Source organism: Lonchura striata, chromosome 1A (genome assembly GCF_050655825.1).
Source record: "Lonchura striata isolate lonStrDom1 chromosome 1A, ASM5065582v1, whole genome shotgun sequence".
NCBI lineage: Eukaryota > Metazoa > Chordata > Aves > Passeriformes > Estrildidae > Lonchura > Lonchura striata.
The window spans coordinates 63,317,767-63,343,747 of record NC_140741.1 but is presented as its reverse complement, the minus strand read 5'-3'; the positions used below and the strand labels follow the sequence as shown (position 1 = coordinate 63,343,747).

The following is a 25,981-nucleotide window of genomic DNA, read 5'->3' as shown; positions in this document are numbered from 1 at the left end:
AAATCTACTAACTGGAGCTGAATGATAGAATAAAATCGAATCTTCCACAGTCCAAGTAAGAGGCAAAAGAGAAATAGGTCAATCAACAAAAATCTCATCTTTTGCTGTGTGGCAAAATCTATCCCAGAGTGCTGACATATAGTGGTTTTTTTCTGAATTACCACTTTTATAACAAATGTTTATATTAAAATAAACAATGCAACATTTTAAAATATAAATATACAGTTGGAATTCAAACCAAGAGTGTGATCATTAAAGTGAAAGTATTACCTAAATTACAGCTAGTTTTTATTATTAAACCATGTCACGAAGTATAAATTATTTTATTCTGCCAATTACCCTGCAGTGTTAGACCACTGAAATATCTTTAAAGAAGCTAATGAGAGGCTGTCTGGTGATGGCACAGGTTGGCTTATGCCTGGCATATTGCCACGCATACAGATTGGCACCAGAGCAGATTAAATTACTCTCTATTACACTCCTGAAAATAGTATGCACATACTGAGTGTCCAAGCAAGAATAATTGCATGAGATAATCAGAGTTTACAAACAAACACACACAAAATACAACTATACCCTAACTACTTTCTGTGCATTTCTGGCACAGCATCCACAAAAATTAGTTAACTGGAGGATAACTGAATGAGGTTTTTTCCCTCTACTTTTTTTTTTTTTTTTACTTGTTTTTGTTTTTTTGGTTGGGTTTTTTTTTAAACTTCTCTGAGATGGGGACATCAGTATTTTGCAAAACAGCCTGAAAGAGCAAAGGGTTTACACAGGTGTAGGATTTTTAGTCATTGCAAGTCATTTAAGTCACTGCAAAATACCAGAAATGCCTAACTTGACCATTTGGCCCTACTTGTAGAGGGCTGGTGTGTGTGCAACTGAGGCAGAGCCTTTTTTTGCCTCCTCCCTCTTGCCCTTGGGCAGACACAACAGTCAAATATTCAAGACTGCTGTTAAATTCACAAAATTTGCCTTAAGTGTTTCAAAGATCAGAGCCAAGATTTGTCCCTCTTTGCCTGTCAAGGAGGTTTTGGCAATGCTAAAACAGGCACAAGTATGAGACCGAAATGTAACCACACTTAGGGAGTAACTAGCAGAGATAAAATCCTGCATACCATTAGCTGCTAACACATGCCAAAAGCAAACATGTGATCTGCATGTATTTACTCACATGTGGTATCATTAATCACAATCCCAGTTTAAGTTCTCTGTCAGGCTTTTACTCAGATTTCCTTACTTCATTCAGAGTACGTAGTCTTGAATCATATCAAGGATTCCTCCTTTTTTTGTCTTGTCCTTAAGACTATTTTTGTATACCAAATAGACTATCTATATATTTTAAGCTGTGTGTTAACCTATTAAGATCTGCCCAGAGAGAATGTTTTCAACTACTAGTCTCCTTTATATTGCTCATTTTCTCAAATAGCTTCGTTACATGGTGGCATTGTTGTGACTGGCTCAAAAAACAGCCACTTTCTACTAAAAATGAAAATAATAACTAAATTGTTATGTATGAATGAGGAAAACAAGCATGATGAACAGCTGTGTTTTCCATTTTTAAACACAAATCTATGCATCCCACAGGTACCTGAAAATATTGCTCTGATTTAAGTCATATTCCCTTCAGTGTGCCTGACCCTGTCAGTCTGGTGTTTTCTATGTTTGAAGAGCTCATAGCAGATTTCACCGCATTTCCAATTCTGAGACAAGAACCATTTCAGTCTTGCTATACCCACAGAGCTAGACTGGCTCTCTAGAAGAGGACAAGTTCATCACTGACCTGAGTTCTGCCCTGTAAGACTCATTCTGACAAAGTACAGTAAAAACACTCATTAGTTTGGCAGAGAGGAAAAGGGGCTGAAATCATTTTATTACAGTCCATATTTAAATCCCTTGAGTAATCCCTCTTCCTTTGCAGTTTGCTTTACTGTTTAAAAAAAAAAAAAAATCCTTAGTCATCTTTTTCCTGCGGCATTCCTCAGGCAGACTGATTATAATACTGCCTTCTCTCTCTTTGTAAGCAAAACGCTGTAGAGGACACTTGGCACTGATGATGCTCTTGAAGCACTGCTTTCATCTCAGAGACAGCTGTACTCCACACAGTTCCTCAAAAAACCACAATCATGACCAATAAGTACCAGGATATATTTGTTATTTATTGACACAGCACTGTTAAGTTCATTCAAAATTCAAAATGCATATTTTTCAAGTGACTGTGGAAAGTGTCAACTGTCAGGGAGATCCCAGACTTGTTTCCCTTTTGAGGACTATTGTACTGCCTTCCAATTTAAATCACTTTTTTTTTCTTTGCAGAACTTTCTGTACCTTCACAAAGAAATTCTAGGACAAGCATGTTCCAAATATCTATATTATGGTATTAAACCTTTTTGAGATACATTTTCATGCTAAGTCCTTATTTTTATCTCCTACAGCATTACAGCCATGGAGCTTTTGTGACAGACTTCAAAACCTACTAAGACTCCGGTTTTTCATATTCTAGCTCCAACACTGCCATCAGACACAATTCACAAAAAACACTGAGGATCCTCTACACCAGCCAAAACATCTTATATAATAATAAAATATTCTTATATAGAGTTTACATTATATTACCCTCAGATAGGGTTAGAACATACTGTTCCATATAAAAACATAAAGACAGGACTGCTTCCCTGAATGAAGAGCTTATGGGCTAAGAATACAAGGAGCATACCATGTGGTGAAGAAAAGGCAAGCATGGCAAGATAAAAACATTTTTAAGTGCATCTACACAAGTAACATTTATCACTAGAGTAATGCAATTGCCAACCAAATCCATCATCCCCTCAACTCCTTATAGCTATGATGGCAAGAAATGGCTAAGGAGGTTGAAAAAGATGAGTGCAGCAGCTACAAATGTTCGTGATGAAGGGTATTTATAGGACAGGAACACCACAGGAAGAAGAATGGAGCATTTACAGGAGATAAGGAATGAGTGGGCAAGGTTTACAATGCTGACAGGTATGAAGAGACAGATGATGCAATCAGATTTGTACGTGAGGGAGGAACACAGTGGGCAAGTGCAGATAATAGGGGAAAAAATAATCTGGCTCAGTTTAGAGCAAATGCTGATGAAGAAATTTTGAACTGATACTTCAGTCAAAATAAGAAATAGAATTTATTGTGTATGTTTCTTGGAAGGTCTCAAGGGGATGATCCTGCAGAGATCGAGTTGGTAGATAATGTATATGTATTTCCATTCTCACATAAATTCTTCTACCCACTTGAGAAGCTGCCTTTTAGCATATAAATATATTTTACCGCTCCCAGCCTCAATTAAGATGCTTTTCTGCATTGTGTATTTTAAGTCACAGCACATTATCATGTACTACAGGGTTTTTGTTTTTTTTTTTGGGGGGGGGGGGGGGGCGTTTCTTAATTCTTCTAAGAGCTTTCATGATTCTATACCAACCTCACATGCAATAAACAGCAGTCTAACACAACTTCATTCTGCAATATGTTATCTTTAGCAGCACAATGTTCTTTAACATATGGAATTAATGTTATGCAAAATTTGGGATTGGTAATAATCTTGCTGCAATGCCTCTGAAAGGAGGAATGGGGAAAATACTATGAATTAAATGACTGTCTTCAAAAACCATGTAGTTTAAAATACCTTCCTGTTACTGGTTTCATGACTTCACTAGATGACAAAACTATATTGATTTCTTAAATGAATGTGCATTTCTTTAAATCTCTACTGAATTCTGTATTCACTTAAGTATATGCCTGAATAGTAGGATATCTCAGTACTACTTAACCTTTAAAGCAATGGTGCATACATTTAACACTATGGATATCTGCTTTTTGCCTCTCAGTATGCATCAATATAGAGAAACTGCTACTGTTCATTTATATTCTAATGTTTTCTTGAATCACACATTTCTGTATCATGAAGTGGGCAATTGCACAGTGCCACTGACTGCTAGTAATTACCAACAATGTCACATGACCAGTCAACAATTGCTTTCTGCAGCTGAACCCAAAACACAAAAGCTGTTAAATTACTCAACTAGTTCTTAGTTCTCCAAAAGATGACCACAGGTCTCTTTCCCAGATTCTTCAATAACTACAGAGATCAAAGTAGTCTTCACCTGCTCCAACTCTGAATCTACTCAAAGAGGGTGCTAAGCATCAATCTGAAGGACAAATTTGCCATGCAGAACTTCTAACTTTATGTGGCTTGCCAAATCATGCAGAAGAAAGATATAGATAAAGTTGTTTAACCCATCTTAAAAAAAAAAAAAAATCAAAGGTCATATACCTAATGCTTTTCTAGAAAGAAACACCAGCTAATAAATGAAGATCAAAACCTTTTTTGTCTATTGATTACTTTTCTTCTCATTCTTGAGCAGGAAGTCCTGTTTCAAGTCAAATTATGCTAATTAAATGTAATGATCTCATAGCATTATCACTATCAAAAGCACTACCTGCTCACTGAGAAGAGCCCCCAAAGACTTCAAATTGTTACAGTCACCAAAACATGGATGAGTGTGTAAACAGGACAAACCAGTCCAAGGTCCTTGCTTTTCCACCTTCAAGACAATCAATTAAAACACATTCAACAAGAACATGCAAGAAGATCTAGAAGTGACAAAAACAACATAGAATGAAATTACTCAAACCACTGAATCTTCAGTGCAGCTGTTGAAGATATCAAAGTCTTACAGATATCTGCAACATTGATGTCAAAAAGTTTATGCAGATTCTAATGGCTTTATGTTTACAGGTAGTCTGCATACAACCCTGAATCTCAGGAGGTCCTACCTCTTCAATGAGGTCTTAACTGGCCAGTGTATTTAATCTATACCCCATTAAAAATAAAGAAGGTAAGTAAAAAGGCAGAAATATAACTTCTGAAACCTAGTGGGACAGGATTTCATAGGATAAAGCTTTAATATTTGTAGTTCATCAGACAAAACATGGAAGGCCATATTTAAGGGAATTGATTTTCAAAGTAATACTTCCTGTATTTACCTAAAAATAAATTATTGTATATTTAATCATTTCAGTCAAAGAATACAATAACATAGAATTGTCATTCTCTTTGAATTAAGTATCACAAGCAATCCCCAGACTTGGGTTTGTGCTTGAGGCATTTTTTCCTATGGGAAGGGCACATCTCAAAATTCAAAACTGCTGATACTGATGAGGGAGTTCATGAGTTACCCTGAGTGAGAAATGTCCAACAGGGCTTCAAGAGCCCTCAGCCCATAATTTCTTTCAAGAAGGCAGAACAAGAAAGAATATAAAACCTACTAAGAGGGCAATTTCAGAGAATGTCAAGTATTTTTCTCTGTTGGAGAGCTGGTATATGGTAAGCTATCACAATGTTCAGGGTTATTTACAGAAAACAATTACAGAGCTTACCATTATCTGAAAGATAAATTACTATATCAGGTTTAGTCTTCTGCAAAATGAAATACAGGTATAGGAAAAAAAAGAAACAAAAAAATACGTAATTTTCAATGTTGGAACAAAAGCCATATATACAACATGATAGCTTAATGTGTCTCTGCAGCCCTGTGCATTGTGCTCTAGGATGACCCTGCTTGGCAGTTCCTGTACAAGTGTCTCTTCCTTACACCAGCAGCTTCCATTCTGAAAGCTGACACCAACGCCAGCAGGGAAATCCTTCAGATAAAAACTTCAAAATAATGAGGTTCAAACCAAAATTTTTCCCTTGCAAGGCAGACTAAAAAGCAAATACTGCTCCAAATTTAAACACCTTGAGAACATTTACAGGAATTTGTGTTTTCCCTTTATTTACAGGCTATTATTACTTAGTTATTTTCTTACCAAAGCACTGGAAAAGCTTGCTTTCTCCTATGAGGTATTAGGGCTTTAGGTTTATATGAACTATAAATATAGTTATGAATATAAATTTTATTTATATATAAATATAAACTATACAGTTCATGTAAATCTATTGCTATATAGAAGAACTAACATCTTCAGTCATCTTTAATATAAGTATCAAGAGTAGGCAAAATAAGCAAATAATTTTTAAAACACGTATAGTAAAAGATAAGTAAAAGCTTTGTCAATCCACATCGACAAACAACTCTACTTCAGAAATTCTGTAGTACACAAATCTATCACTTGAAGGCATAAAAAAATAAATAACATTTGTTCTGTTTAAAACATCACAAGTGTTAAACCCACCCTCATATTTTTGATCTGCTTTAGATCTTACAATTAATTCCTGCTTTGATGCAGAACCTGACTGTACAAATATTCTGAGTGCCTAAGACAGTATTTAACTTTCATTTGGTAATTTAATAACTGTAAATGAGATGCACATAAACAAAGAATTTATTTGAAGAGCCCCATCAGCTGATGTCTGAGATGGGAATGAAAGGTCCCCTTTGTCTACCTAAAAGATGTTTTTCCAAGTGACCTCTGGCATGTCACTTAAATGGAAAGGAGGAACCTGAAGCTTTCATGAATCTGAGGTTATATTCCTATGTGACCTTTGCTAAAGACTTTGAATTTACCTAGTGTAAGTTATTACAAAAAACATCAGTTTATTAAATTTAGAATACCAAATGTGCTATAAGTAACATCAAACATGAACATGTAGAGTCTAATACAAAATTAAATGTAGGTCTCATGCAAAACAAAATTGTCTGGTTTACTGATGTCTTTCAAATAATGATTCAAGAACACTTGGTTCGAATACATGCATTGCTGCAAGTAGCTAAAAATCAGTACATGACTGAGATTATAAATCTAATCATATTCACCTCCTTATATGGATTTATTAAATTACCAAAGGTCTTGATTTCAGTTCATCACTAGCAGCAGCACAATCATATAATGAAGCAAATTCAGACTGGCTCATGCTGCAATAATCCACATTGACTTAGCACTTTAATTACTCATGTTTCAGCCTGCTATAAGCTACTGTAAGATTTTCCTTTACAAGTCAGGGTTTTTTTTCTCCCATCAGTGTCTAAATAAATAGCTAAGTATTTCTAGTTCCTTTGGGTTTTTATTTCCATGGAAGTCTCTCCAAATAAGAATAAATGCCCTAACGCCTGGCTTAAAACTTTATTCCCCAAATCTGACCCAGAAAAAATTAATATGCCAATTTCTATGATTAATTTTTTTAAAAAAATTCCCAAGCAGCCACCTTAGTGATCTAATTTCTTTAAAGTAAAATTAGCTTTCTCCCCCTGTTCTTCCGGTATTAAAATTAAGCTGTGTCCCACTGCAGTTTTGGTGTTTTTACTTGATACAGGTAAGACTAACTAGCACTTTGTTCTTCTCACACAACTGAATACAAAGCCTTCCAACGGCTTCTGCCCACTCCATACTTTTCACCTCAGCACAAGTGCAAAATGCCACATCTAAGGCAGTTACATCACCCTAATGGTATTCAAAAGCTAAGTAACACAGTATTAGCTTCACTCACACTAGTGATTTCTTTATGCATTTTTAAATAATACCACACAAGCTAAAGAACAGCATAAAAATCCTAACTATGGCTCTCTGAAATTATAACACTGGTGCACCATAACATACATACTGCAGTCCTGAAACACCACATCTTCAAAGCCATATCCACACTCTTGGTCACTGCACTTAAGATATGCAGATAAATTGGTAGTTTAAAGCAGTGTAGGAATACCTAATTCTAGCTTAAAGTTCCAGTCTTAAAACCACAGTGAAGAGATTTCCATAAACTTTGCTTTCTACAGCCATTCCACCACAGCCTGGCAGTGAGTCACAAATGCAGTCACAAGTCACAAATCCCTTTTAGACACAAGTTCCAGGTTTGCAGAACACAAAAGCCATTTTCTAAAGCAGCACAGCATAAGAATAATCCTCACAGCAGCACAGCTCCCTCTCCAGCACAAGGTAAATCCAGAGCAGGATATGGAATAACAACATTATCCAGGAGTGTTTTTTCTTAATGACCGTTCTGATTAGTATTTATGGTGCTTTTAGGAAAAATGTAACCAACTACACAATTTAAAAACAGAAGTACCCTTTTCACCTTCCCACAATAATTTTCACATTCAGTAATATTTACTGAGATATATTTGGATTCTATTTTTTAATTGTTAAAATGTTGAGATTTTGAGTATGTTAACTAAATAAATTCAAAAGGGTGGGTGGAAATACTTGCAAAAATAACTAATCACAAGTACATAAACAAATTACATAATTAACAGGACCTGGCTGCCCATGATTATAACTTTTTCCCCCACCGTCTCACTCCAGTTACTGCAAGCTTCTCCAACACCCTTCAAATACACCTCCCTGACAAAGGACAGCAAAACTCTGCCCAAACCAGAGGTGTTAATTCAGCACTCCCTGCCCAGCAGGCAATTCCAATGCATTTTCATGGTTTGTCTTTGAGACCCAGATCCCCTGATTTGGTTTTAAGAGTAGTCAAGAAAAAGTTGTCACTTGCTAAGCCTGTTAGGTCCCTGGAAGATTTTGAACCTCTCAACTTCTTTGGACTACTACCTGTACTTAGAAGTTACAAAAATATGTATTCTAGCATTCACTACTCATTTCAGTCTAGGACTGATTTATATGCACATCAAGGGATTTCTTAACACATAAAGCTCATCTTAGCCCCTCAACATGCTAACATGGAGATTAGTTACATTAGCTGATGCATTTTAAAGCAAAGTAAAATAGTACTTTAAACCTACCACAGCACAAAGAAGTGAAACCCCCTTTTACCTCTCAGACTATTTTAGACAAAAGCATAAGCCAGTGCCCTCTTGTCTCTTAAATCCACCAAAGCAAAATGTAATTTTTACATTGAAGAATAAAAAGAGAAGTTTTGTTCAAAGAAAACCTCACTGTGGAAGAGGACAGCACTCACAGAAAATCTGAACAGGACAATAGGTGGGACATTGAACTCATCTCAAAGTAGCACACTACTAAGTTGCTCATTCTTCTAGTGAAAAAATCAGGCTCTGTAGTATATCATGGTAGTTACAAGGACAGTTGCATTTTTATTATATAGTCCCCATGCTCCTAGCAACAAACTACAAAATGTCTAATTCTAATAAATATTTTAAATAGTGCATTTCTGACTGATTTTATCAGTCATGCAATACAAATGAAAGTAGAAAAGAAGTCAACCCAAGCATGCAGTTGACTGATGACCAGTATTCTGCTTGCTTCCACAGAGCTTCCAAACCTTTGTGAGATGATTAAGGGGAAAAAAAATTTAAAGAAGTTTTTAAATACACTAAAGGGTACTAAAAGATGCAGCTTTTTTTCTGTGGTTGTGGAACTGACTTCCTTTTACTATTTGTGTTTATGTTCAAGTTGTTCATAAGCACACAGATAACCAGCTCCTTAGCCAGCTAAAACTTCTACTACGTCATGTAAACAGGACTTATTGTAAAGAGCTGTGTAAATATGTCAAACTTCATTCATGTCACCTTTTATTGCAGGAGAAATTAAGTAAAAGTCAACATGTAGCTAGTAAACAGGTAATTACTTGGACACAAATGGAAACAAAGCTTAATATAATGGGAACACAATAGATTCTATAGCATATAACTTGGTTATCTTTCAAGACAAGATCTTGGGCCTTGGCTACTTGGATAATTTGCCTGAGAAAACATAAACATATAAGAGAAAACCCAATACAACAGAAACAATATTTTAGTTTGCATTCAGGATTTAACTAAATGAGCCCTGTAGCCAAACTGCATTGCATTTGCCCTTCTTTTACAAAGTAAAACAAAAAAGTAAGGAAAATAATTCTACTATACACAAATGTTTTTCCATTGCAGCTATCAAAAACAGATCCATACTTTGCTGAATCCATTTCTCAAAAGCATGCAGGACTGAATAGGAATGAAAATCCACACAGGAAACAGATGGATTCAGATGATTTTGGAGCAAAAACCACTGTCATCTTCCATAATTTTTCAGACCATCACCAAAACTCATTGTCAACTTTGTATTTATTGTAGTTCTGCAAAGTCACAGCAAATCATTTTTCCCTGCCTGCCATATCACAATTAAGGAACCACTGGAAAACTGATGAACAAGAAACACTTCTTATTTCAGGGTCTACAAACACATACTAGTAGCAGCTCCTGAGCACAAATCATAAGTACAGGAAGAATCGGTCAACTACTTTACACACTTCTGGTGATTTTAAAGAAATAACAAATCAATTAGCTTGGGTGATGAGTATTCAACCTATACTGCATTCAAGAATCTTCCTCACTGAGAAGCAGCCTGCAGTCCCTGCTCCCTGGAGCTGTATTGCTGTTAGACACAAAACCAGGTACTGCTCTGCTGCAGCACTGGGAGACATAAACCAAGGGCACACCTACAGAATTTACTCTGGCTTCAAGAAGCAAAAGGAAAAATAACAAAACTGGTATTTGCATAGGGGGGTAAAAACATTAAAAGTATGCACAATCTATAAACATTAAACTGGAAAGCACCGCAAAAAAATGTTAAAAATGCTTTAAATGAAGGGAATTAAAGCTAGCTTTTTCAGCATGCAAGGCAGACAAAAAACCAGACATCCCACAAAGCATCCCACTTTCTGAGATGTCTTAGAGCACAGGGCTGTCTACAGAGCACCAGTCCTGATAGTGTACTTGCTGAGGCAGGTAGTTCCAGCAGTCCATCTGTTGGCTTTTGATTTTGGGTATTTTAACTTATTTGAGAATTCTTGTTTCCAATGAAAAAAAAAGCTCTTCCAGACATAAATGTGATCAGGGACCTGCTTAGTGATTAACCCAGCTGAAATCAGTTAAAGACAACCCAGCTTTTACAAGAACAAAGGCATCCAGTACTCACTTTTAATAGGATTCATCAGTAGAAAAAAAATATTCAAATGAAGTACAATTCAAGTATCAGGCTAAAAATTCATGACAAAGAAAGCCTAATGGCACTGAAGTACAAGGAATATTCAGGTTGTGTCATGGCTGTTCTTGTCCCTATAGAACCAGGAGCTGCCTGAAGAGGCAAGGGAGCAACACTAAGGTAGAAAATCACAGAAAAGTATTAGAAAACTGTTAAAGGGAGACCCATTTGACGAGACTCAGATATGGTAAGCCTGTGTTAATACAGACACCAGGCCATCACAGAAAGCAAAGCATTCAGAACAAGAACGCCAGGAGGGCATGGACACATTGTGCAAAGTACACGCCACACCTGGAAGAAAAACTGTTAAGCAGCAATGACATAACATCATTTTTGGATAAAATAAACCCTGAGAAAAAATTCCACCAGGATTTAAAACACACACAATCACAGAAAATACACTTTAATAAATAATACAGGCAAGTTTCTGCCTTGCATTAAACACAGGCCACCTCAAACATAACCAGGATACTTCACCTACAGAAACATGCAGCAATGAATACCAGGAAGAGGAAAACGGCAAGAAAGTCAGCATTGGATTCTGGATCAGAGTCTAAAAACCTTTAACAGCATTTGCCAACTCATTTTGCCTGCTAAGTGAACTTTAGGATTTACATTCCCCGCTCAGTTGTCCCAGATACAATGTTGATGTGGCTTCACTGATCCCTATGCCTAAGACAGCCCACACCATGAAGCACTTCCTACACAGCCTGTAACAGTGTAGTGCATAAATTATTAAACTTAATAAAAACCTTAATAGCAGCAGACTCTACAGGCATAGGTTTTACCACAATATAAAATTTTGGAAATACCTTCCTTTTGTCCCAGCAGAGTTTAAATGTCTACTGTAATACAGTAAATTTAAAGCACCTACTCTTACAGAGGCAGTGCATGCAGAGAACCATCTTAGATCAACAATACCACCATGTACAATGCAATTACTTACCTCAAAAAGAAAATGGAAAAGAAACTGAAGTTAAACCTGTAAAAAAACTTAAACAAGCAAACAAACAAAAAAAAAAATCCTTAAATGGCATGATCCTAAATTGCCTAGACCTCATATACTAGACATAGCAACTTGCAAGAACACTACCACTGACTGTAGGAAGCACCACTCACAATGTCTCTAAACAAGCAGTCCAGTCTGATCTATGACAGAGTTTACTGGGCACAAAGACCATCAAATCAGGAATTTTCAATACCACTTGAAAAGCAGCACTTGAAGGGAATGCTTGTGCTGTATCAACCACCCCAGAAATAGATCAGGAGAAATTGCATGACATAAGGACTGAGGAGCACAATCACTGCAAAACCCTAATACACAGCAGACAAACAGAACAAAGGCAAAATATAAATCACTCCAAGATAAATTAGTTCCTCTAGCCGCTGCCTGATAAAATTAGTATAAGTCCTAACAAAATAAAGACTAAGTATTAAAGCAATAGACAGCACTACTTCCTCGAAAATACCCAAGGGCCACGGCATGGTTACTGACATGCCCATTACTGACAGAACAAAGCACTGGAAACAAACCCCAGAAGTTAAAGTATCCAGGAAGAAAGCCTAACAAGAGCACAGCATACTACATAGATGTTTCAAAAATGCATGTGGTGGAGTGGTACAGGCAGGGTGGAGCAGGCAGCCAGGAGCTCCAGTAAAACCACACTGAAGCACAAATGTCACTGTTACCAGCACTAATACAATAGTAATTGCATACCAGCAATTTCATTATATGTATTCCCCAAGTAATAACCCAAACAGGAGCTTGAACAGTTCCTTGAGCAGGAACAGCAGCAAAAGCATCTTCAATAAACATGCTGAAAAAAGATATACTTATCTAAATAAAAGGACCAGATACCTCTGATAAGACAAGCCCTGTGACATGGGATATTGTTTCTGTATGGCTTAGCTGTGCAAGTCTCTGCAGTCTCCTCTCTCACATACAAACCCAGCCTTTGTGCTGCACAGTGGCACCCACACCAAAGATAAAATCAGCACACCCATTAATAAGTGCCTACTTGTAACTTGTAAATATTTCATTATTTCACCCACAGCCATAAGTAAATTCGTATTGATTTTAAATTAAGTAGTTTGAAATGTTTCATGGTCATGCCAATAAGGATTTGTTTCTCAAGTAACGTTGATACAACCCAACTTATACTAACTGGTAGGTTAAAACAAGTTTCATCAAGTAGTATGGTAATAGCTCACCTTTGCAAAATTCTAACAAATATTGCAGAACTACAAAACAGAGAAACCACATTTCCTCTCTATCCGAGCAAATGCACACAGCTGTCCTCAGTCAGCAATCACCCACATCGAGTGCTTTGGAAAAACACTTCCTCTCTGCATCAAGAAAATCTTGCATACGACAAGTTGTAATGTTTTCACTTTAATCAAACCTATTCCTCAGTGCCCCATTTTAGATGACAACTTAAACTGCATGTATTGGAAATTTTTTAATTGATATTGCCACCTAGCGGCTTGTTTCAACATTAAATAATCATAAAAGCCAGCAGGAGAACATCAACATCTACAATAATTTTCCCAAGACCCATCAAATATTGTTTTTCACCAGTATAGAAAAATCTAATTCTGCTTTCACCCAAAACAAAGTAAATCCCTAATGACTACTTACAGAATTAAGCCTAAGGTAGTGCATACTCCCCAAAATAAAATTATTTCTATGGCCAGAATAAAAGAACATCATAAAATCATTTGGTTTATGTTATGTAATAATGCAATATTGAAAAACTCTCCAAGCACGTAATTCCAGAGAAGTACCACTATGAAAATCTATGTATGAAGTTTACTTTTTCCACTTTCTTGAACACAAAATAGAGAAGAGGAATGTATTTCCCATCCCTCTGGTCCTCAGTTTAATGTAGGTCTGCTGTTGTGTTTCATGTCAAGATGATCTGAATATCCTAAATACAGAAATTAAAATGCAGAACAAGTCTTAATATAAGGGAAAACAATTTTCAAAACAATTCTGCTGGCAAGTGCATCTTAGTTATATAAGAAAAGAAAAACTAGACAGGAAATTCTTATTATGTATACAGCTTTTCCATTGCTATTTCATATAATAATAAAATGGTTTAGGTTGGAAAATATCTTTAAGATCATTAACTAGAACCAGTAACTTACCATCACCATGTCCACCACTAAACCAGGTCACTAAGTGCCACACCCATATGCCTTTTGAACACTGTGGAAGTACTGATATTGATACTGGTTTATCATGTAGCATTAGTAAAAACTGATTGACAAGACAGTAATTTTCATACTTTCTGCTTCTACATCCCTGTTTCTAATGGACAAAAATACGTTCTTTTTACCTCACTGCTTCAAAAACCTATGTAATTTGCATGTGTCTGTGCATCTAAGCTTTTTTCACAACATAAGGTTCAACAAGACCAATGCCAAGTCCTACAGTTTGGTCACAAGAACCCCAGGCAGCACTACAGGCTTGGGGCAGAGTGGCTGGAAAGCAGCCCAGTGGAAAAGGACCTGGGGGTGCTGGTGAATACTGGCTGAACATGAACCAGTGCATGCTCAGGTGGCCAAGAAGGCCAATGGTATTATAGCATAGCCCACAAATATATATATTTACATACACATAGAGATGTTACTTCACATTTTTTAATGTCATAATCAGGGAAGAAAAAAAAAGAAAAATATTATTTTCCTTAACCTTGAGGAGATACATAGATGAGTTTTTTTTGCTTATAATATCCTCTAAAATACTCAAAAAAGTATTATCTGCTACCATGTTTCTGATCTATTTCAGAACACTAAGTGTTTTGATAATAAGCTAATACCTTGAAAATGCATTCAAGCCCTTTCAACTCTATTTAGCTAAAATGTTTATCCAATGTTCAGTCAATTCAGTGCTACATAGCTCTGTCCTCTTGTATCTCAAAGTCCTTAGAGTTTGTTTCTTGACGGCAGGTACAAAAGTTCTATTGCGAAGAAATAACAGCTTTCTAATGAGGTGCTGAATAACTACATGTTAAATGTAAAGAAAACCAAAAGCTACTCTGCAAACCAATATTTAAAGACAGTACTTCAAGATGCAACTGTCATAGGTCTCTCCAAAGCTTATTTGCAAACGAGAACTTTCCCACTAGCCAGATTTTCCCACTAGCTACTACTGCAGTTCCCAGCAAGGAAATAATTTAGGATAAAAATAAAATAGTTTAAGATTATATAGACTTTATGCAAAAACAAAGCAGATTGTATTGGAATCTTAATGCTAATCCTCTTAAAATTTTTCCAATGTATCTGGTTGCACCCAGGTAGTTTCCAGGCTACCTGAAGAGAGAATGGTGATCACTGCTCACCACAGATCCTGCAAAGCAAGCTCATGGAGCCAATGAAGATGCTGCTGCCATTGTTTGTAATGGGCCACAGGCTTTGTGTTATTTTTAAGGCAGCTTACTCCTTTTTACTGCACTTCTTTATAATTGTCATGCATTGATGAGAGCACCACAAGAAGCAAACCCAGTAAGAAAGATGATAATACTGGGCAAAGAAGTGAGAGGGGACCAATTTTTCTACTTTGTGGTTCTCGGCTTCTCGTGGAACACTAAGACTACACACTTCATCCCTGCTATGACAACTAAAGTGACTTTATCTACTGAGTTTAAATTATATTTAAAGACTCCCAAATTAAGTTTCCTATGTAAAAGCAATAGTTTATATACATGCACATATAGAACTATTACTTATTACTGATACCAATGCAAATCAACCATGAAATATGAAGAATAACATATTTCCTCACAAAAAAAAAAAAAAAGGCAGAATTGACACAAACTGTGGAGAAAAAAGTCAATTAAGGATACAATCTTTTGCTTAGTTCTGTGGTATTATTTTAAAGCAGCTCCTTTATTACCAATGTAAATTTCATGGCATCAACATTGAAATATCACTACAGAACAAAATCTGAAAAAAAGTTTGAAAAGCAGACTTTGAGAATTAAGATTCTTCTTGTTGGATATTGCTCTTTTGCAGCAATCATTGCTAAGTCAAACATGCCAGCATCTGGTGCACTGCAGTTCAGAGTTTAGCACAGTAATTTAAACCATGCACAGTTTCAATTCAACTTAATACCTCGGGCTGTGAACTGTACTTAGGAAAAAGCTAGCACATATTCAGTTCCATTGACCTTACATATTAACATTACTATGTCCTAAAAACATTCTGAATAAACCAACAGGACAATGCTCTCTGCATTTTGCCCATCAGGTCCTGATGCTAAGAAACAACTCACAGAGATGCCATGAGGACCGGTTTGCTTTTTTAAGTTTTTGCTAACTCTTAATGTTATTTTCACTATTTTTGTCATAATTGTATAGATTTAAGAGAGACACTGTCAACATATATATAACGCCACTTTCTGATTTAAAATTTCAGTCAAATTATTCTACTTAAATGCACATCCTCCATAAAAATTCCTACTTATTGAAGAAATCAGATAAAGTGATTTTTAGTAATCTGTGCATCTCAAATAAAATTAAAATATAATTATTTGCTGACAGTTAACTTTCTGGTGTTAAAACCATGATAAAAGGACCTCCTTTTACAGTTTCATTGTATTTTTAAAGTGATTTTACTACTTGACATACTTATCTAAAACATTTATTGTTTTAAAGTGGGAAAGGAGCATAACAATTCAAATATGTCAAATTGTTTGATTCACATTGATCCAGCACAATTGAGTGAATTATTCTCTTTTACATGTATAGCCCCCAAATTGTGTCCCATTTTCATCATTTGCAAAAGCAGAATATCAGACAAATCCATTAAGGCCTAGAATTTTAACTATAAAATTAAGTACACTTACCAGACACTGATAAATACAGTGATCCCACACAATGATGTATAAAAAAAACTATTAACAAAAGCAGAAAAAAATTAAAGATATATCTGTGGTATTGCTTCAATATATGTATTGAGCTGTAGTTCATTTTAATGTTCCTTTTAGCTGCAGCTATTAAATTCTGTGTTTTCACTGGCATGGCAAAGCACACGAGGATTAAGACAAGCAGCTCCTGCAGAGAAGGTACAAGTGGAAGAGAAGGGAGTCTGAGCTACTTAAACTTGATCTCAAGTTTTAAAAATGCTATAATTAGGACAAGATATGGCACCATGTGAGACACAAGCTACTGAAAGTCACTGGAAACACAAATTAGATCAAAATGACCATTTTAAACAAGTAACATCTTTATTCCCAAGACAAATATTCTCATTACACAAAACTGATTTTCTGATTTAAGAAATAAACATTAGAGAATACAAGGATACTACTTTTCAATTATAAAAACAGGATAAATAATTTTATTTCCTGTACCATGTTTCTTATACAATATGTAAAAAATTAGTCAAACTTTGTTGCAATATTTTTAGATAAGCTAACCAATTTCAATAACATTTGTTTTAGACAAATTATAAAATCAGTATTGTCTACTGGAATAAATCGTTTAAACCTTGTTTTTCAATGCTGGGTTTACTAAACAGCTTAGATTAGCAGTGAAAATGCAACACTTAAAAGTAACTGATCCATACTAAACACCAAAGCAGTTATGAAACAGGTATCTGGTGAGCTAAAATATAGTGATAGCCTCAGCGTAGTTCTTTAAAGCTTTATCTCACATTTTAAATCCACTTGAGATTGACATAGTGTTTTCACATCCTGCTTCTCCAAGAGCCTTGACTGGCTGGTCTGCCCACAACAGCATTGCTGAGTTCCTCACAAAGCACCCAATTCCCAGCACTGCTCATTCCTGATTAGAGAGTGTCTCTATGAAATGCACAGGGTGGAAGCAACTACCAAAAATCTGCATATCTCCTCAATACTGTTGACAGAATCCAACTTAGAAGTTACTATATAGAAAACATTTCTGGGAAACAAAAAATAAACAATAAAATCTCTAACTTTAAAAATAGAGGCAATGCTCTAAGAGTATTTGACTGGAATTTGATTAGACGTCTAGGGACCAGCATAATGGACTTGGACACCAACATGTGCTGAGACACTATGTTACTAATACACAAAACAGGTCACCCCAAGAAAGAAATTACCTTAAAAAAAAAAAGTCAAATGGTTTTTCAGATACTATTATCCATGAAGATGATTTTTTGTTCTTTTGAGCCAGAATTCATAATAGTATCATGAAGCTCCTGGTTTTATCCAGGTTTCCCTGACACTTTACAACATTCACCAGGGAATAAATCCTGGCAAAAGGGATCTGTCATACTGTGCCTTCTGACACCAGGAAAGGGAACTTGAAAGAAAACTTAAGCCTCTGATCTCCTCAGGACTCCCTCTTTCATAAAAGTGCTGAATTGTGGCAACTGCACTAAAAAGAAAAATCATTTAATGACCCATACAAGCCCCACTCTAACCCAGCCACCATGTGTTTGTTTTGTAACTCAGAGTTACCTGGCAGCAGTCAGGCAGCATGCTGATACCTGCGTGTTAGTGAAACTTGATAGCAATGCTTCCCTTTTAATCACTCACCTTCCAACTCCATCAGTCTGTTGCTTTCAATTATTCTGCAGAAGGGTTGTAAAAGCTGGCCATCCCTTACATACCAAAGTCTGGCATGACCTATAATCTTATAATTGACACTTGCACATGGCAGGTTGAAATAAGCTTGAAATTCCTAAGGCATTTTGATGCTTACTTCACAGGTGAGTGAACTACTGAGCTATTACATAAGCATGAGAACTGAAATCTTAAAGCTAGTTGTTCACAGCAACTAAGGAAATAATCTGGATTTTTAGGTTCACAACTTTAAAGTAATCCCAGGCTCATTTTGGCATCAAACTCAGACCTGCAGATGGCATCAAAGCCTACAGGAAAGTAACATTTGAAGCATGCCCATTCCTTCAGTATTTTTCACTCCCTGGAAAGCCTCCTCACCCTGTCATCATGACCTCCCTGTTCTTGGGCACGAAAGCTCTTCCCAAACACACCTCTACTGATTCACTGTACCCTGGGATTCAGGAGCTAACTCCAGCTTCACAGCTCCTTCCTGAGCCAGCTACAGAAGTGCCACACATGAGCCCACCCTGTCTGGATCCAGGCTCACAGATCCAGTCAGGCATGTGAGTACCATCAGATGCCACAAGTGATCCACAGAGGTGGCCTTGAAAACCTAAGGGCTGCCACACTAATTTAGGTCAAACACATTCCTAGGCCAGAATTATAAACAGGGTGCCAGAAACATATGCTTAGAGATGAGTATACAAGTGGATCACTCTGTATTAGGACAAATTTGCTTGACAGGTCTCCAGTGAACAGAGGCTTGGAAAATCACACTGCACTGACAATAGCATTCTTAAAAACTACTGTTGATTCTGGTTACCAGTCTTATCCTTCTAAAATCCACCTGTAACTTGGACCCTGCAACATATTGCAAAGCCACATTCTGTCTCTTATACTGTACAAAAAGAAATTGGGTTGGGTTTTTTCCACTGAAGTAATTCTTTGAATATCATTGTTTTGTAATGAATAAAGGCAAGTTATTTCTTCTTCCCTTTCTATACCTGTAATGATTTTTAGGCATATCAAAATGCTTCTTGATCACTTTTACATATCTCAAATGTTCTAGCCATAAATTAAGCTGCCTGATATCCTCAGTCACCTTTACTACTTTCTTCTTTGAGCAGTTTTTAGTTCTACATAATCTTTTTTGAAACCGTATGATGAGAACTATGTAATCATCATAAATGTAAGCAATCATTTATAAAGAAGCACAGTTTATTTTAAAACATTAACTTTCAAACATTAAAATAGCCATAAAAAAGAGTACACTTTATTTATTACATATTTAGTCAAGTAACTTAAGTCTCACCTGCACTTAACTGATTTCTTTTAATTACTTTTTACTTGGATTTTCATGATTTTTATTAATTATTTGGATTTTTTAAAGATTTTAATGATGTTTTGAAAAATCTACATCCCAGTCTGTGATGAAGGAATAACATCACATACAGGTGAGCAACAACAGGAATGTAACAGGCAGCAGACAAAGTTATTACATAGAGAAATTACTGGGGTGAAACATGAGACTAGAAAAAACAGAGCAGTGCAAATGGAAGAAATATGCCCCAAGAGAGCTTTCTTTAGAAACACGAATATGAAACAAATATAGTTTTAATACAGCTTGAAAAGTAGGAATCAACTGATTTTAACATTGGAATTTAAGGTACATATACTGTAGCTAGACTGCTCTGACCTTTATCACTGCAACAGGAACAAGAGACATATTTTTTTTTCCTCAGGGATAGGAAAATATAATTGACCTCTAATGATGGAATACTCCCTTCCATTTTAGAAAACTGCAAACTAGGCATTGATAATAGCTCAAGGCAACTGAAGCCCTTGGTTCTTTTAATCTCCTACATTCAAACTATCGACTTTTAATTAAATAACTTCTGTTGAGGAAAAACAGTGAGGCACCAATACTGTCAAGAAGCATTATTTCACCAGGGTCTATTCAGCAGTTTGCCTTTAACCAAGAAGCTCAAGATAAGATTCCTTTAGCATTAACACTCAAAGAGACTTCCTTAGCAGAACATTCATTACTTCATTCCAGGGGACATCAATATAAAAGTCAAAAGTCTGCCAGCTGCTTTGCTGGACAAAATCAGAGTATGTGTTATTTAGACATGCACACTATTTTAATAATAGGATTGCCCAATGTATAACTTAAAATAAAAACAGTAAACATTAAATGCAGAAAAAGTTAGTACCTCTACAGAGGTTCACTTTGAAATGTACACTTTTTTCAGCCAAAAAGCTTGTTCAGAATATCTTCTCTAAATACAAAAACTTATTCTATAGTTATCTTAGGCTCAGATGCAGACTGCTCAGTTCTGCTCTAGAACTTGTTACATGTGCTTTACTATATTAGGCTTATTTTCCCAGCCACTTCTGCACATTATCAGAGATCCACCCAAACACAATAGTTTCTAAAAGCAGAGTTCATCCTAAGAGGTGTATTACTGGGGAAGACAGTGGACACAGGAAGACTGCTATCGAAGTTCTGCCAACTTCAAATAGGACCATCCCTCTTACACTTACCATATGCTGTAACTGTTAACAGATTAAAAGTGAAAAATGAGATAACAAGAATAAGGGCTATAGAGAAGGGGAAAAATAAAAGCCTTTCTAGGAAAACCAGGAAGCAAGAGTTATCACTTCAAATATATGAAGGATGAGACAAACAGTACTTTAAAGATACAAACACTGGGAATTCTAATGACAGGTAAAGAGACAACTTTTTGTTTCTTCAAATATTAATATTTTTAATTTTCTTTTTAAACAAGCCAGTAAAACAATGCCCATTCCCAAAGTCCCCATAGGCAATTAGAACAGAATTAGTTATTGATTATTATAGACTAGATTGCAAAGATAAAAGTTTGGTAAAATCACAACAAAAGCAATTACTACTAAAAGGGAAGTGATAAATTATTAATACAATTGCTATATAACTACATTTTCATTTTATCATTTCATTTTCTTCAGTAGAGAACTGAGGTCACCTTATTCCCTTTCATTAGATATTAGCATAACTTTGACTTCTCTCTTCTGAATCTTTTCTAATCCTCCTCTTTAAAAGCTTTTAAAAATTTAACATTAGCTTCTCTGACATTCTTCAGTAAATCATCCCAAGAGTAAAAAACACAGCTAACAACTTCACAAATGTTACACTTGAGGGGCAGATAAAATACCCTGCAGACTGTGTGAGTGTACAGCCACTCATACAGAAGGACCAAGAGCTACATCCTTAGCCTCTGGTCAGCACCCAGAATACATTCAGTCAGTATTCATGGGAACAGGAACTACCTCATAGATGCTTCTTCTAAGAAAAAAAAAAACTGAAAGAGGCTGAAAAACACTGTGGTAGAGAAAGAATAACAAACAATAGCAGTGCATGACTTTTACTCATTTAAGATCCCATAATAATGTAACATATCCTAAACCTTGTTAGCTATACAATACTTGTAGGTTCATGAAGTTAGACATCTGGAAGAGCACAGTGCAGAAATCTGGCACTTGCCATGTTAGCCAACACGGATGTACTGCACCACTGCAAAGCAGTATCACATGGTCTGTTCGCCTGCTCTAAAGTACTGCTTAAAAACAAAACCAAAATCAGTCTTGGTATCTGATTTATACATTTGCCTCAAAATATACATAATCGTCTCTCCATAGGTTTACACACCATCATCTAGGTTTTTTTTTTTACTTACCAAATGCTTTCTTTTAACTTTGGATAAAGTTAAAAGGTACAGGTGACATGCAAATGAGGACAACTCTAACTGTATATTCACTTTGTTTTTGTCACATTCACTTAAAATAAAGTCAAGCAAAAAAACATATCCAAGGTAGAAGTTTACACAAGGTGAGGCCTATACTACTCTGAACATAAAGAGCCTACCATTCTGCTAAATGGAAAAGGCAGATGTGTCTGAGGCTGTCTGCTAGCACTAAGTGAAGAACAGTAAACAGGTCTGTCTGCCTATAAGCAAGTGTATCTCTCAACAGACTCAGACATCTGTCAAAATCACTATTTCACAGACCCTTCTCAATGCAGACCTCCACTTTAAGGAGAAATAAATGGCAGAGGACTCAAATTAACAATTTTGATTAATCTTTTTAATCTTTTGTCCAGCTGAAAAAATACATTAGTAGTTTGCACACACTGCATACAAATTCATCTATTACAACCAAAATCAAGTGCTAATTTATCATAATACAGTGAGATACTCTATTTCAGTAGCCTGAATGTTTGATTTCAAAGTAAAGCCATACTAAGTAAATTTTACTATTGCATGTAACTGTAGTACACTTAGCTTCTGTTTTCTTTTTTTTTTTTCACCCTACTGAAAAAAAAAACAACCCACCAAAAAATACAGATTCACCTCCACCAGTTCTCTTCACTGACTTAGGGGGTCAACACTGAGCAGTTACAGGACCAATCTTACAGCCTTCTTTGGCAAATAAGGTCACAACAGACAAAAAGCTACTCAGAGTACTGCAGTTTTTTCTTCTTATGTCATCACCTTAATACTCTTGAAACAAAAGCCTGCAAGTAAGCTACAATACCATATAACTCTCCTAGCCAATTTTACAAGGGGAGTCCTGCAGTTCTCTTTGAAACACATTGTTAACAGCAACAATGGAAGTTATTCCATAAAGCTTTGACCTGGCAGAGAAAAGTTTTCCTAAGAACCACAGTTAAGAAAAAAAAAAAAACCTGCTTTGGATTCAAGGCTAAGTCACAATTTTCCTGTAGTGAACAAGTTCACTACAGGGAACTTACTCCACCCCTCAAATAAGCATTTTCATTTGCAGATACTGTGCATTTGATGTGCATCACAGGTACCATATACCTCTAAACTACTAGAATATGCTATAGCAGTTGAATTTGAAGTAAGACCAGGAAGAGGACAAAAGAGACACTGGTTTTACTTAGGGAGCCTCAAATATATGCAAGGAGACTTAAAAACTTGATAGGAGTTTCACTTTCATACACAAGCATGAAACAAAGTAGGTTGTCTCCAGAGCATAGAAGTGGTTTGAGAGACAACATACATATCAGAAGAGAAAAGATGGCTCTTGTCAACTACAGCAAAACCACTTGTTTCATAAGGCAACTGATCGGATTGGAGCATTGCGTCTGGAAATGCCAACTCAGCCAGGCAAATGGCCAGATCCTGACTGTGCACCCCGACTTAACAGTAGCCAGTTTCTTCAGCAAACACAAAGACTACCAGTTCTGCACTTATTGTCTGTGAAAGCAAACTTTTAACAAACTCATTCAGCAAAACATCCCACTTAGGTCCCCTAAAAAGTGTATTAAATGCTCTATCACCTAATAATAGAAGTTTATTAACAACCTTGTGGTTAAGACTTAACTGAAAGCTTCAAAAATAACACTGAACCTAGAGCTACAATGAAATTTAACCTATTTCCATGTTCAATCCAGCAAAAGACAAATGCACGTAACATTACAAACTGAAGGTTTTTGAAAACAAGGGAATCAATTCCTGCATATCTTACACATAACATTTGTTTCCATTGCAGTAACTCCAAATTCAAACAACTGAAAGCATAATACAGCTTTTACACAATGCTGGAGGAAACACCACTAGTGGAACAGGATGTGAACAAAGTTAGGTGTCGAAGTCTAATCGCACTACACCAGCACCTCCACCTCATCTATTTTTACCCATCCTAAAGGGGAGAATAGCACCCATTCATTGTAACTAGCAAAAAAAAAAAAGGCAAATCAAATACTTCACAGTCAGAGATATATTATTTCTTCCAGCAGACATCACAAAAAGACCTTGCCTCTTGAATCATTTGCCATAGCACACAACAGCATGTCCCCCCACCACATATCTATCCATCCATCCATCCACCATGCACTGCTTCCCAGCTCTAAGAACAGCCAGCTAGGAAGAGAGGGAATTGAGTGACATCAGGACGTATTTCCTTGTCAGAACAAAGCAGGTAGACTGGATCCCTAAGTAATGAAAACAAAGACAAGAGCCTACTGGCAACTTAACAAGTCACCAATAAAGTCCACTGAACAAAACAAGTGAACGTTAGTAACAGAAGCATGGAATCCTTCAAGGACAAAAAATTAAACAGTCCAAAGCCACACTGTCCTAGGAAATACTAAGGTGTAATAAACACTAAAGAGATGGAAGAATGTTCCCATGTGGTTCAGTGAAAAGTATAATGAGAAAAGATCAACTAGACAGTGACAAGAACATGAAGGGCTTGCAGAAGACAAGGGGAAAACAGAGAACAACCTCTGTTCTTATATCTGTAGAATTAACAGAAACTTAAAACAAGCCAAAGAGATACCAGTATCAGCATCGTTGGCTATTAGACACATCTGGGAAAGGGAAATAGTCTGATGGTACCGAGAAGGATGCAAAAAGGACTGCCTGTAGATGGGACAGCGATACAGAAAGAAACCTCGGAATAGACAGCACTGGAAAAGGAGATCAAAAAGATGAGAGAACTGGAGGGAGAACGAAGAGGAACACGTGGGCTGGCAGATCCCCGACAAACCGGGGGTTTCTCAGGGCCGGCGGCCGGAGTGCCGGGCGCCGGTTCCCACGGGGCACCGGCAGCCCTGCCCGAAGGATGCTGAGCCCGGCGCCCGGGCAGGGGACGGTCCCCGCCCGGCCGTGGCGACATCCCCCGGCCCGGGCGGGGGCTGTGCCCTGCGGGGGAGCCGCCGGTGCCCCGCGGGCGGCGGGACCGGGCAGCCGGGACGGCCCGCGGGGGCCACGGGCGCCGGCAGCGACGCGCAGACAACGGAGGGGTCGCGGGGAGAGGCTCCGTCCCGGCGGGTCGGGGGTCCCCGTACTCACTTTTTGTGGGGCGCCGAGTGCTTGTCCCTCCGGCCAGCCGCCGCGGACTGCTTGGGCCGCCGCCTGCGGGCCTGCAGGGCCAGCACTGCCGGGAGAAGAGAACAGCCGGGACCCGGCGTGAGCGGCGGCGGCGGCGGCCGCGCAGCCCCCCGCTCCCGCCCTCCCGCCCGGCACAGCGCGGTACCTTTGCGCGAGTTCATCGCCCCGCGCCGCGCGCTGCTCGGCGGGCGCGCCGCTGCCCGGCCCCGCGCCCGGCCCCGCGTCCGGCTCCTCTCCCGGCCCCGCCGCCAGCCGCGACCGCGCGCCGGGCACCGTCCGGCAGCATCGGCACCGCCACCGCCGCCCCGCGCCGCCGCCGCTGCGCAGGCGCGGGCGAGCCGCGGGGCCGCGGCCGGAAAGGCGCGGGCGGGGCGGGGCGGGGCGCGGCAGGTGGCGGCGGGCGGGCGCACCTGAGGCGGGACGGCCCCGCCTGAGGCGGGAGCGGCCCCGCGGCCGAGGTGGGGCTTTGTCGGGCGGTCGAGCCAAAGGGGAATTAATTTTGCCAAGTTTTGGGTCGTGACCGGAGTAGCGGGGTCGTCCGCCCTGTTGCCGTGCCGCGTTGGGAGCTGTGGGAAGGGCAGAGGAGAGAGGAGTCGGGCTCTCTCCACGGCAGCAGCTGGGACGA

General features: G+C 37.9%; 1 protein-coding gene across 3 annotated transcripts in view; it reads right to left on the bottom strand.

The window, feature by feature from the left end:
- The window catches only part of SRPK2 (SRSF protein kinase 2), a 125,500-nt gene extending 99,930 nt beyond the window's left edge, over positions 1-25,570 (bottom strand). Inside the window, exons 1-2 of one of the 3 annotated variants that reach the window (XM_077783638.2) lie at positions 25,502-25,570; positions 25,318-25,402 (exon numbers count right to left, since the gene is read on the bottom strand). In XM_077783638.2, the coding sequence (XP_077639764.1) occupies positions 25,318-25,402; positions 25,502-25,517 (101 nt within the window). In that variant the 5' untranslated portion in view covers positions 25,518-25,570. The remainder of the gene's footprint in view (positions 1-25,317; positions 25,403-25,501) is intronic. The other 2 variants (XM_077783640.2, XM_077783639.2) reach the window with 2 other exon arrangements.
- Positions 25,571-25,981: the final 411 nt, after the last annotated feature.